The 12,397-nt window shown below is 37.2% G+C and overlaps 1 protein-coding gene across 1 annotated transcript; it reads right to left on the bottom strand.

Annotated features, from left to right (window-relative positions):
- Positions 1–460: 460 nt before the first annotated feature.
- Positions 461–12,168, bottom strand: slc17a9b (solute carrier family 17 member 9b). Its single transcript, XM_084427853.1, has 13 exons — positions 11,501–12,168; positions 10,868–11,065; positions 9,232–9,371; positions 8,170–8,269; positions 7,957–8,087; positions 7,416–7,512; positions 5,832–5,928; positions 5,445–5,532; positions 5,103–5,137; positions 4,609–4,724; positions 4,377–4,432; positions 2,692–2,721; positions 461–2,557 (listed from the first exon to the last, which is right to left on the bottom strand). The coding sequence occupies exons 1-13, from the start codon at positions 11,629–11,631 to the stop codon at positions 2,379–2,381; spliced, it is 1,398 nt and encodes a 465-aa protein (XP_084283979.1). The 5' UTR covers positions 11,632–12,168; the 3' UTR covers positions 461–2,378.
- Positions 12,169–12,397: the final 229 nt, after the last annotated feature.

Raw genomic sequence — 12,397 nt, forward strand, 5'->3', positions numbered from 1 at the left:
AGTTGTATGGCTCTCAGGCTCATACGATTAATTAACGCGCTAGCATTTCTAGTACAGACTACTTACAGGCATATATTTAGGCTACTCAGAGCGTTGAGCTCCACGAAAGTGTCTGTTAGATTATCGGAACTGAAGTATACTACTAAAGAGCCTGTGTGGAAGTTGGTTGGACGCAGTTGGCGAAGTTTGACTGGAATTTGAGGTGTAATGATGCTACAAACAGTCAGGAGGTGTTAGCCATGACACTCCAGTTAAATGCACACATATGCCCGCCCTCGCACTTTCAGTTGCACGCATAAAGGCCTCTTTTTCAGCATTTAAATGTTTGTGCCAGACAGTTAGCTGACTGTAAACCTGTAAGCAAGGCAGAGCCGCTACACTACGCTATTTTCTGGACTCTGCTGCCTCCTGGTGGTGTGGTCCCAAACGCCGTTGAGAGTAAATGAATACACAAAACATATTTCCCTTGATAAAATATAGTTTTATATTTCAGCAAAATATGCTTACAAATACAGAATACTGCATTTACATGGGTTTACATTTCTTTTTTTCATGTGATATTTGTCTCTAAAAGAATGCAATATTGATTAATTCAGTTTTCTGCAAAACCTCTTTCATCCACAACTCAGGACAGTATGACATTGCGTTAATTCACAGCTCATCTACTGTATTTCCTAGTCTTGAGTGAGAAAAGTTTCACGAGGAATGATGCAAGCGTAATAAATATGCAAAGTTTCTTCACTGCAACTCAAATGCAAGTAATTGTCAGCTGTGATGGTGAAACAAACCCCACAATCATTATCCAGTTATTGCTATTGTAGAACAATAACACGTTAAATATCAAATGAAATGGAATGGAACATAATATATGCGTGATATGGCATTTCTATAAAGCTGCATCAGCCAGAAACAAGAAAACATGACAGGAAAGAAAACAGAGAAAACATACAATATATATATATATATGGTGGACATAGACAATAATCATATAAGCATTTTCAATCTATTCTCTAAATCAAATATAAATCAATAAATATAAATGTATTCTGATATTGTCTACTGTATATATTATACACAGTGGTATCTAATCTATGTATAAAATAAGATTTTAAATCACAAATAATCTTTGTGAACATATTTCTTATGATTTTATGTACTGGAAAAAAATAAAACTTCTTTGAGTCCCTTGCAGAGAAGAGAGTTATACAATAATTCAAGTTTTTTTGCAAATCTGCCACGATCTTCCCTAGCAGTAGGCCTGCAATAACAGCAGAAACGTATTGCATGTTTTAATGCACATTGAAATAAGACCCATTAAAGCCTTCCTAGGAACTCGTTTTCCTTCAAATTCTTTATGTAACTAACAGTAACATTTACATTACTTCTCAAAGCAGTAACAACTGGGGGATGGGAGATCTACAGCACAATTTATGAGATAATATCCTTTTGTGACCCTTTCAGCATTGAAAGAATTGAACTTAAAAATATGCACTTACAGGCTACATATTCGAAATAGGTTTTGGTCAAATCATTCCCATAACGTCCAGGATCTTGTCTCTAGATAATAAAGCTTTTCACCATAATACATTCATTTCATTGTGCAATTTCTTGGTCCAAACAAATGACCCACGAGAAAAGGTCCCTAATAATGAAATCAGACAAAGACAAAAGGAAACTAGCAGTTTGTCTCAAAGGCTGAAACAGAAACTTCCTTTAAAGATCAGAAACTATTCTCAACAGCAGACAGCGGAGACAAAGAAAATGCTTTAAGGAATCAGCCAGCTAAAAGATGCACAAGAGCACGTTTAACAAGACAGTAACTTTCTTTTCCAACTGGGACAAACTCCAATTCTGCAGTAACACACAAAAAAAAAACAGTAATCTCTATCAACAGCTCATACCCAGTGGAAGAAACAGACATCTGAGATGAGGTATTTTAAAATAACATGGTATTAATAATTTAATAAACACTGTTGACTGTCAAACTCTAGCATTTGGTCTTCATCTGATTAAATGGACGGTGTACTGCGGGTTTCTGAACTGCTTTGGTCACACTGGCACAAGTGCAAGAGGATAAAATAGAAATGAATGAAAGCATGGATCTTAACAAAATACTCAGTAACACTCTTCATCCTGCGGCTCCTAGTAATCTATCACAGATCTATTAAATATCTCCTACAGCTTTTCCAATATTCTCTTCAGCCAAAGAGAGCAAAATAGTTTCCATAGTGAAGAAACTAGTGACTGCTGAGGACGTCCCCCTTCTTCTCAGAGCCAGTCATTTCTCTGTGTCCTTCCCCACCCCTCATACACAAAACTCAGCTGATCCATAAGCTCCATATCCTGATGGTGTTGCTCTGCTCCAGGCCCCTGTGCTCTCAGATGTGGATGTTGTGGTAACGGCCCTTCGCTAGATCTATGTCCACTCTGCGGGCTTCTGCGAAGCTTAAGAACGTGGCTAAACCCAGCAGATTCACTACCGTGATGAGGCCGAAAACTGACGCCCAGGAACCACTGGCCTCGATCAGATACCCTGAGAGATACACCATGATGACCCCTAAAAGGACACACAACAGCATTAACACATACAGCATACTAACAATCTACCTGTAAAAAAAAAGTGTCCCTGTTATATCATTTGATATGAAGTGATTGACATTACATTTTAAATGTAAAAAGTCATGTTCTTACCTGTAAAAGCTCCACAGGTATTCATCACCCCTATAAGAAAAAAAAAAAAAACATATTACAGATTCAGAAAAGACAAAGGAAATAATGAGACTGACTTATAATATTCACTGTACTTTGTTTAAATAGCAGATAATCCTATTGCTCATTGTAAAATTACAAAAAAATCTGTGCCATCTGTGCAAAACAATGACACCGTAGAACAATATCGCTAGAATCAGGGTTATGGTTAACTAAAACTATTAGAAAACATTTTCTTATTTATGAAACATTAAACATAACGTCCTTTAAATAATTTCCACTGTGTTCTTTTCGAATGAGAAATTAATCATGTTGTTGAAGAATAAGGAATTGAATCGAAATTTTAGATTTATGGTGAAGGTAGACATCCTTATGGTGATTGTAAGAATGATAAATGCATTTTGATGGCACAGCAATGTTGAGAATAAAAAAAAAAAAAATTCCTTTTGCCACATTTCATTACGTCTTTCCAGATTAATCTGATTAATTACAACATTTCTAGTGCTGTTTTTTTATTACCTATAATCAAGCAATAATGTAGGCTATTTGTTATTTTCAAATCAGGAATAAAAAAAGAGTTTGTTCGGAGCAAAAACTCAAGACAGTTACCGGTCAGAACGAAATAAAATACTGCTTTATTTATTTCGAAACAGAAGTCATTTAAAATGTTCTTTGTACAGTATATTTTCATTTTCAATTGATCAGTCTACAGTAAATGTACACCGCTCACAATTTTCTATTTACCGGGACTGGTAACATTGAAAACCCAGAAAGCATGACTTCAGTTGAGAGAAGCACTGCAGAAATATCAAGACACTATTTCCTCAATTTGATATAATTAAAGTGTAGCCTAAATATGATTTTATTTTATTTTTTTACAAATGAGATTTTTTTTGTTGGACAATATAAATAAATATTCAGAAACAGGTGCAGTTACAGCCTACGTAAGCTACCATTTAATTTTTTCTGTTTAACTTTTATTAGACTGCAGATCGAAATAAAAGAATACTTAATATTATTATAAAAATGAGAGAAATCGCTGCTTATTCAGAATTTTTACAGAATGCAGTTTCGTCTTTTTTTCGTCTGCAGGACAAAATTAATTTTAATTGCAATGTTAACTTATGAAATAATATAAAAAAAACATTAAAAAAAACTGTGTAATCAAGAAAAAATATTTGACAAAATTACAAAAATAAGGATGAATGATGTTTGACAGGGAATGCATCTCCATGCACAGCACGCCATCAGTAACTAAAACATTAATAAAAACTATATAGACAACAAAAAAAAAAATAAAAAAAAAATAACACTAACTAAAATGAATGAAAATGAATAATATAAATTAAAAATATTAATAAAAACTATAATTATATTAATGATACCAAAATAATGTGTGCAATAATCACTTGTAATGGTTTTTTTGTTGTTTTTTTAGCTGATGAACATTAACAAGATTGACAGCCAATCAAATCCTTCTTACTTTTAAAGCGTACACTGAAGAACAGAACACAGAGCATAACAGAAGCGTTACAAAGGTATTGTCCATCAGTGTATATGCCAATACATATAGCATTATGGTTATCATTAAAGTTATCATTCTTGGTGTGAATGAGCCTTAAGTGTGCAATCATAGTTTTGGTTAGAGCAGAGAGAATGATACCTACCAAACAGAGCCCCAGCACAGGATGGAGCGAGATCTTGAACATTCACTGAAACCCCACTACAAAGACAGAGAGAATTAGGTTTACATTCACATTCATGCATTTGGCAGATTCTTTTACATATATTTGATCAGTGCTTGCATTACCCGGGAATCAAACCCATGACCTTGCGGTTGCCAAGCTCTACTGTTTGTTTGTTTGTTTCAATGCATGTGTAAGCAGTGTGTGGCATTACCTGTGGCTGAATGTGGTGAGGCCCATCGTCGCAGACACGAAAGCCACAGCTGTGGGGAACGTATTGGTCCCGCACAGTAACAGAGTGAACACACTGGACACGCCCATAGAGAAGAACTGATAAAACACACAGATCAATACATTGTTATATACACTACAATTCAAGGGACATATTAAATTGATCAGAAGTGACAATTAAACATTTATAATGTTACAAAAGATTTATATTTCAAATAAATGCTGTTCTTTTGAACTTTCTTTTCATAAAAAATATTTTCATATTTTAAGAAGCAGAACTGTTTATTGATAATAATAAGCTCTTGAGCAGCAAATCAGCATATTGTTTCTGAAGGATCATGTGACACCGAGGACTGTGGTAATGATTCTTTGCCATCATTAAATATATAAAAATATTAAAATAGACATTTATTTTATATTGTAATAATATTTAGCTGTTAATGCAGCCTCATGAGAGAGTGTGTATTTCAATTGTACCTGCATGAGTTTCCTCACTGACGCAGTATCAAAACCTTTAAGAGTCAGAGAAAGGGGCGAGAGTATGAGTGTGCCAGCTGAGGAACATTTAACAGATTTTATAGGACAATTACAGTTGAGTAGACTTGACATTTACAACACCGTAAAACTCAAACAGATGCGTAACATTGGCAGGAAAGAGCAAGTCACGACACAACAATGATTACAGAGCCGTTGACACTGAAGAAAGGAACGGGGACTATTTAATTGCCTTCCTATTGTCAATCAAGAAGACATTGATACGAGGAACAAATGTGAGCTTGTATCTTTAAATGCGTTTGTGTAGTACGTGTGGTTTCGTACCCTGACTGATTAGATGGTCTGAAAGGCATCCACTAAACAGGGAAGAGGGGATGGCCACAAACCATGGGATCACGTTAAACACCCAACCCTGAAGAAACACACACATGCAGACACACAATCAAACACACACACACACAGGAACACGCAATGAACAATAGGTCAGCCCAACGCATATGTATATACAGTTCTGCATACTCAGATGTGCTGTTATGCGGAGCCCCCTGCTGGAGTTCAACCAGAACAGCATCATACTAACATCATAAACAATCTCCAGTTATTCATGTCTCACATAGAAGGAGAGAAATCTCAGTATGCAAACTGATATTATTTTTCTTTGACACAGATCATGTTCTCACGCGCTGTCTGAAAGAGTGCAGTTCAGTTTACCTTGGCATCAGGGAAGGTGTCCTTGAAATACGTTGGCAGCCATGACAGCAGTGTGAAGAAGGTGCTGGCGGTGCACAAGTGTGTAATAATGACGGCACTGAAAAAACAGACAGAATGAATGACACCAACGCAGCTGGCAGACAAAAGCTTCCAAAAGCCTCACTCATTTTTCTTCCTCATTAAAAAAAAGGTTTTGAAAGATAAATAAGTTTCGGCAAATATGTTTAGAACTATGTACAAGATTCTCCAGTCATGCCACCAAGTCGCGATCAACATGAACAGCCGAATACTAACATTTACCCTTATATCTGGAGACTTTCGCTCATGGAATAAATGAATCATGGCTAACCGCAAATAGTGCACTTCTACAATGGCATTAGTGATCATTATTTGCGTGATACTGCATCCACATCACTATGTTTACGATAACACATTATTAACAAAGGTTACAGAGAATTAAAAATTGATTGAGAGCATTATATTTTAATAATAATTCATATAAATTATATAATGAATGCAAAAAGAATCATTTTAATTCAAAAAATTAATGTGGGTCATTTACAAATGCAAGAAAACTTAAGTAAGTCTTAATCGAGTGCTGCAGGGTGGGCATATTTTTATAGGCCAGAACCCGGAAATGAGCATTTTAGCACTTCTGGTTCCATTGTCCTGAAGTCAGTGGGTTTTTTGAGTGGTTTTTGGTTAAATGCCTGAAAAAGGCCTGTGGTTAACACAAGATCCAGACATTTTCACATTTTACCCTATGACATAAAAAGCCCTCTAGTGATTTTTTAAAAGCTTTTACTTGTCTTTAAAAAATCGATTTCTAACAAGTTGTTAAATGGGACTACATGAGTTATAGCTGAACAGTTAAATCCTCTACTCACTAGTCCACTTTCACAGCCTTATTGTGTTTATAATTGTGCTCTTGCAAGCTATTTTAACAACCTTTCAAAGAATTTTTTACTGAAAAAGTTGTCGGAAGATTAGTGATGGTTACGTTTGGCTTTAGCTTTATGTTTACCTTTTAGCCGACTGTTTTTAGGCTTCAAAACGTGTAAGAATCATACACTTTTGTAGGTCACAGAGCTTATTTTCTGCAATAATCCAAAAGCCAATGAAAAAAAATCCTCTTTGTTTTTTTTGTCGAGGGAATCGTGGTGATGCAAACTTCCGGGCTGGCCTACAAAAACACATCATCACTGCAGTCCTCTATTGCCATAACAATAACACCAGTAACAACAATCACTCTCAGTCAACATGGTAAAGTACAGTTGGGCAGTGACAGCAGCATTTTTAAATTCTTTTATAATTACTATCTACTTTTCCTTATACATTAATATAATTTTTTAAATATCACAAAAAACATCCACGTCATGTGTGCAGTCAGAAACACTCAGCCATGTTTGGCTGACGGGACAGAGTACTGTGTTACTGTGTTTCTGAGTGCTCTATATATAGACAGACATAGAGTGGATGTGAATCAGGCCTTTATGGGAGCTCAGTAAAGACCCTTTGTTCAGCACCCACACTCTCTCTTTCTCTCTCATACACACACACACAGTATTCAGGTGCTAATCTCACCACACAGCTGGCTGTCTGAAGAGACGTAGCCAGTTTCTCTTAGACAGTTTGGACTGGGTTCCAGCGCTGCCCAGAGACTCCAGTGTGATGATGGGACCTGACAAACACAAGCACAATCGGCCTTTAAACAAACCGCTGTTAACACCTGTTATGGAAAAGAATAACAGTACGACATTTTTTATTTTTGGAAATAAATGACATTTTTATTCAGAAAATGTATGTTCTTTTGAACTTTCTGTTCAAAGAATTTCTTTCTCAGGATTCTTATATATAGTTTACACAGTAATGTTTCTTGAGCAGCAATATTAGAATGATTTCTAAAGGATCGCGTGACACTGAAGAATGGAGTAATGATGCTAACAATTTGACATCAAAGGAATAAATTACATTTAAAAATATAATCAAATATAAAACAGATGTTTGAAATTGCAATAACATTTCACAGCATTACTGTACTTTAGATCATATAAATGCACCATACACATTAAAATCATACTGACCCCAATCAAAATAAATGTGTGTATGTTTGTGCTGTACATACCCTCTCCTTTGAGCAGATACTTCCACATGCAGTACGCCCACAGCACAGACAGAAGCCCAGAGACGTAGAACACGCTCTCCCAGCCGTACAAGTCCAGCATGAGAGAGCCGAGACCTCCAATCACCAGGGTCCTACACACACACACACACATTCAATCTGAAAGACATCGGCTACATTTCCACATTTCCACAGAGACAGCGATCAGACACTAACCCCAGGTATGAGCCGCTTCCCACTGTGCTCATGAGGAAACCCCTCTCACTCTCCACCACCTTCTGAGAGCACAGACTGGCCAGAGACGGGTAGTGAACACCTGAGCGCCAAGAAAACAAACACACTCATTTTTGGATAGCCATAAGTGGATTATAATTGTTTATGACTACCAACAAACCAACAAATATTCCACCTTATGCCCACCATATACTAAAAACAAACACACTGTGGTACTAATAATTAATTAATTAATTATAAAAACAAATATTTATTTTTCATGATTTATTTATTTATTATTTACTGATAAATGTTATATTGGGCATCCTCACACTTTAAAAATATTCACTGTGTATTTTATCCTGTATTGTAGATTCTGTGTTGGAATGTGCAAGTAGTATTGTATCGTAATATTATGTTTTGTACCCATCTCATAATTCTGCATAATAATGTAAAGCTGTTTTGCTGCATTCACGCCATGTCGTAATTACGAGATGACATTGTGATTTGTAACAGAAGCAAGGAAAAGATGATGCCATTAATAAATTTGAGCAAACTTTAACATTTTTATAACAAAAAGCCAAACTGCAGCTCCCTCTATGCTGATAAAGGAATCAAAGTGGCATATTTTATAGCAGTAGTGACTGTTTTTCAGACCCCTTTCACTAGTTTCAAGAGAACACAACAGCAGTGCAGTGACATACAGCATAATAAAAAACAGAGCATGATAGTGGTTGGATTCCTCGCTTTGCCAACCACAGCACAAGTATGCTCCTCTTCTAATAAAAAGAGGTCAACATTTGCAGGAGGGAACGTTTAGCAATTTGCAATGATTTACTAAGCAAGTAAAGTTTCCCTTAATAACAGCACAGCTCTGCTGCGTTTGCAGCGAACAACAGCCCCACTTAGAAAAACACTGAAAACAGCTGGATATTGTTTTGCAACTTTCTCCAAGCTTAAACTATTATTGTACTTCAATATCCTTAGATCCTCGAAAGTACACAACCCGCACAGCATGAAAGCACAGTTATGGGAAGCTCGGTACGCTCTGAGACGGTCTCTCACCCTGCAGCAGGCCCATGAGGAAGCGGGAGACCGTCATGGAGACGATGGGCTGGGAGCAGAAATGGGCTAAGATCGGAGTGAAGGCTGTCATTGCTCCCCATGCTGCCGCTGACAACAGCATCACTTTCTCTCCTCCCACCCTAAACACATACACACGCATTTATGAACATGACATCAAATCCAAACATATCTTTATGAGTATTTCTCCAGCAAAACAGACATTCCATTCCACATTTTAAAAACGTCGTAGTGCTGTTTCAGTCCTTAGATCTGCAGCATGGGACCAATGCAGACCAGCGGTTCATGGCAAGCTTCAGTTGCATCACATACTTCATTGTGTTCAGTCCTGTTTCTGAGCAGGTTGTGGCTCTCTGGTGGCCAATAGACTTGAAAATGACTGCATTTTAGCTCACAGCTTAAAAGTGTATCATATTTTTAAGTTCTTTAATGTTATTTGAATGTAAGGGAATGGAAATTACTGCTGGACTAAACCGGTGCGATTAACCAGACGAGTCCTCACACAGACCTGTTTGCAGATTAGCCACAACCTGTTTAACAAATATTTAAAGCAGTTTCAACAGATGGCAAAGGATGACATTATAAAATAGAGCCGCACCCTTAAACCACAGACTGCCATCACGTTCACGTCATTTATACCAATGAATTCACTGTGCACTTGCCCTTTAAATGCTGCGTTACTTTTAATAACGAGATAGTGATTCATTCATTCAACTGCTGAAGCTAACTTGTATGACCTACTGACTGTTGCCCAATTAAAGTTACAAATATTTAGATTCTATTAAAGGGGTGGTTGATTATGATTTCACTTTTCTAACTTTAGTTAGTGTGTAATGTTGCTGTTTGAGCATAAACAACATCTGCAAAGTTACGACGCTCAAAGTTCAAAGCAAAGGGGGATATTTGCTTTTAAAGAAATAATTTTTTAAGGACTACAACAAACGGCTGGTAGGGACTACACGACATTCCTCCCGGGTTTGTGACATCATGAACCCAAGAATTTACATAAACCCGCCCCCGGGAACGTGATATATAGATTATCATGACAGAATATGCTAATCAATGACTAGAAGATAACTACACATAAACTGTATAAATTCATCAACTAACCATTCAGAAATGTCCTGTTGCATTCTACATGTTGTCACTTCTTCTTGAGTCTCTCCATCATTGTCTGACTCCGGTTTGAACATAAAAGGCTAAAGGTTTTTGAAATGTTCAGCGCATGTCTGTGTGAGGTAAAAGGACACGAAGCTCCGCCCCCTGTGCTGGGAGCAGCAGCTCATTTGCATTTAAAGGGACAGACAGAAAAACTGTGCGTTTTTGCTCAAACGCTGACAATATTAACATGCTATATTAAAATATCTGTGGGGTATTTTGAGCTAAAACTTCACATACACACTCTGGGGACATCAAAGACTTATTTTACATCTTGTGAAAAGGGCATTATACCACCCCTTTAAATATTAACTTATAAATGTAAGGGCCACTTTAAATTGTAGAACTCAAGATCCAATATTACTTAATATTACTAACTTAAAGAAATCTTTATGTAAAGTACACAAATAAAGACATTTATTTTCAGGTTTCAGCAACAGAAACAATGGAGTCAGAGGACCTGTCACTGACGTAGCCTCCAAGGACCTGAGTGAAGCAGTAGCCCCAGAAGAAGCTGCCCAACACCATGCCCGTCTCTCTCTTGGACCAGCTGAAGCGCTCTGCCATGCTCACTGCACAGATAGGCATGGCCACACGGGCACAGTACAGCAAACATGTGCCCAGCAACAGCACCACCGTCCATATCCTCGCTACTGGCCTAAAGACAGAGAGGTAAAACCGTATCTTTAAAATCAAACAAGATTCATATGAAAAGTTGTTACAGGCCAAAGCACACAAACTGGCAGGTGCCCATCTTGGTTGATTTGCTTCAGATGCACTAAAACTTAGTTCATCAACCTTTTTACTCAAAAGATGACCTAAATACCAAGTTTAACAAAGTTTATTTTAATCCTCTGATTTAGAACAGAACTGTGACTAAGCACTTAATTAATAATAATTATGGTAATTGGTGTGCCTTAGAATAAAGTGGATGTACATACCATTAATATACTTTTGCTATACAATGTATTCATACTTTATTTAGGCTACTATACTTTATTATCATAGTAATGCACTTATATTAATTAATTGTTTGCATCAGACTAATAAGCATTATTTAGAGGAAAGTTTGGTGAGGAGGTCGTGGTCTCACCTTGTCCAGGTCTGACTTGACTCTGCCCACTTCTTCTGTGATCCAGCTTGTCCGATATTTTCTGCGGGATTCTCCTTAATACTGGGCAAATCTGGACAAGAGTTCTTTCCATGTTTTTGTAAAATTGCCATTCAACGACAAATATATTCGTTTGTGACTATCTGCTCTGATGTCCTCTCGGGTCAGTCTTTGCGAGCGTGATAGGCAAAAGAGCAAAGCAATGAAAACAATATGTTTCTATCCCAGTTTCTTCGCGGAAGCATCTCCTTATAACATCCCTGCCGCAACCAATGCGCTCCAGCGACCAGCAAAAACCAGCGGACTTTCGGCTTTCACAGCTGCTATAACGCAGCGGGACGAATTTCAGCTTTTTCCTGATTCCTGAAGTATTGATGATGATCCACGTGTCAGTTTCTTTTTTCAGCCACGCAGTTCCTCCAACCACTGGCGCCCCAAACCAGGAAGTAACGTGACTCAGCCCCTTCCACATTCAGTCATCATTTCGCATCTGCCCTAGGCAACAAACCTGAGGGTGAAACTGAAAACCTTATGAAGACGGATTTCTTTCAAGCAAAATGCAAGCGGGCAGGTTTAGAAGACGTAACACGACTGATTGGTATTATAGATATACCAGGTCCGACTCATGTGCGCGAATCGATTCTGTTTAACAAAACGACTCTCAAAAAAATCCTGTAAACGACTCATTCCTGTATGTATTATGTTCAAATAATGCTGTTTTTAGGGTGCTTAATGTAAATTCAAGCATCCCAGTTTGGTTTGTTGCAGTCATAGTTCAGCTCATTAAAAGTTTTTAACATAATTAGCTTTTACATTAAACAACACTCGTTAACATCTGACTGAAAAAAGTTTTCACTCTTCTTTTACAGACTTCTGTTT

Source organism: Rutilus rutilus, assembly GCF_951802725.1.
Source record: "Rutilus rutilus genome assembly, chromosome: 13".
Classification (NCBI taxonomy): domain Eukaryota; kingdom Metazoa; phylum Chordata; class Actinopteri; order Cypriniformes; family Leuciscidae; genus Rutilus; species Rutilus rutilus.

Bases quoted from the DNA above. Each gene is read 5' to 3' on its own strand.
- slc17a9b (XM_084427853.1), bottom strand. From the start codon at position 11,631: ATGGCAATTTTACAAAAACATGGAAAGAACTCTTGTCCAGATTTGCCC. The intron at 7,513-7,956 runs GTATGTACAGCA...TGTGTTTGTCAG, and splicing joins GTATCTGCTCAAAGGAGAGG to GTCCCATCATCACACTGGAG. The intron at 4,433-4,608 runs GTAATGCCACAC...CTGTCTTTGTAG, and splicing joins CTCACCACATTCAGCCACAG to TGGGGTTTCAGTGAATGTTC.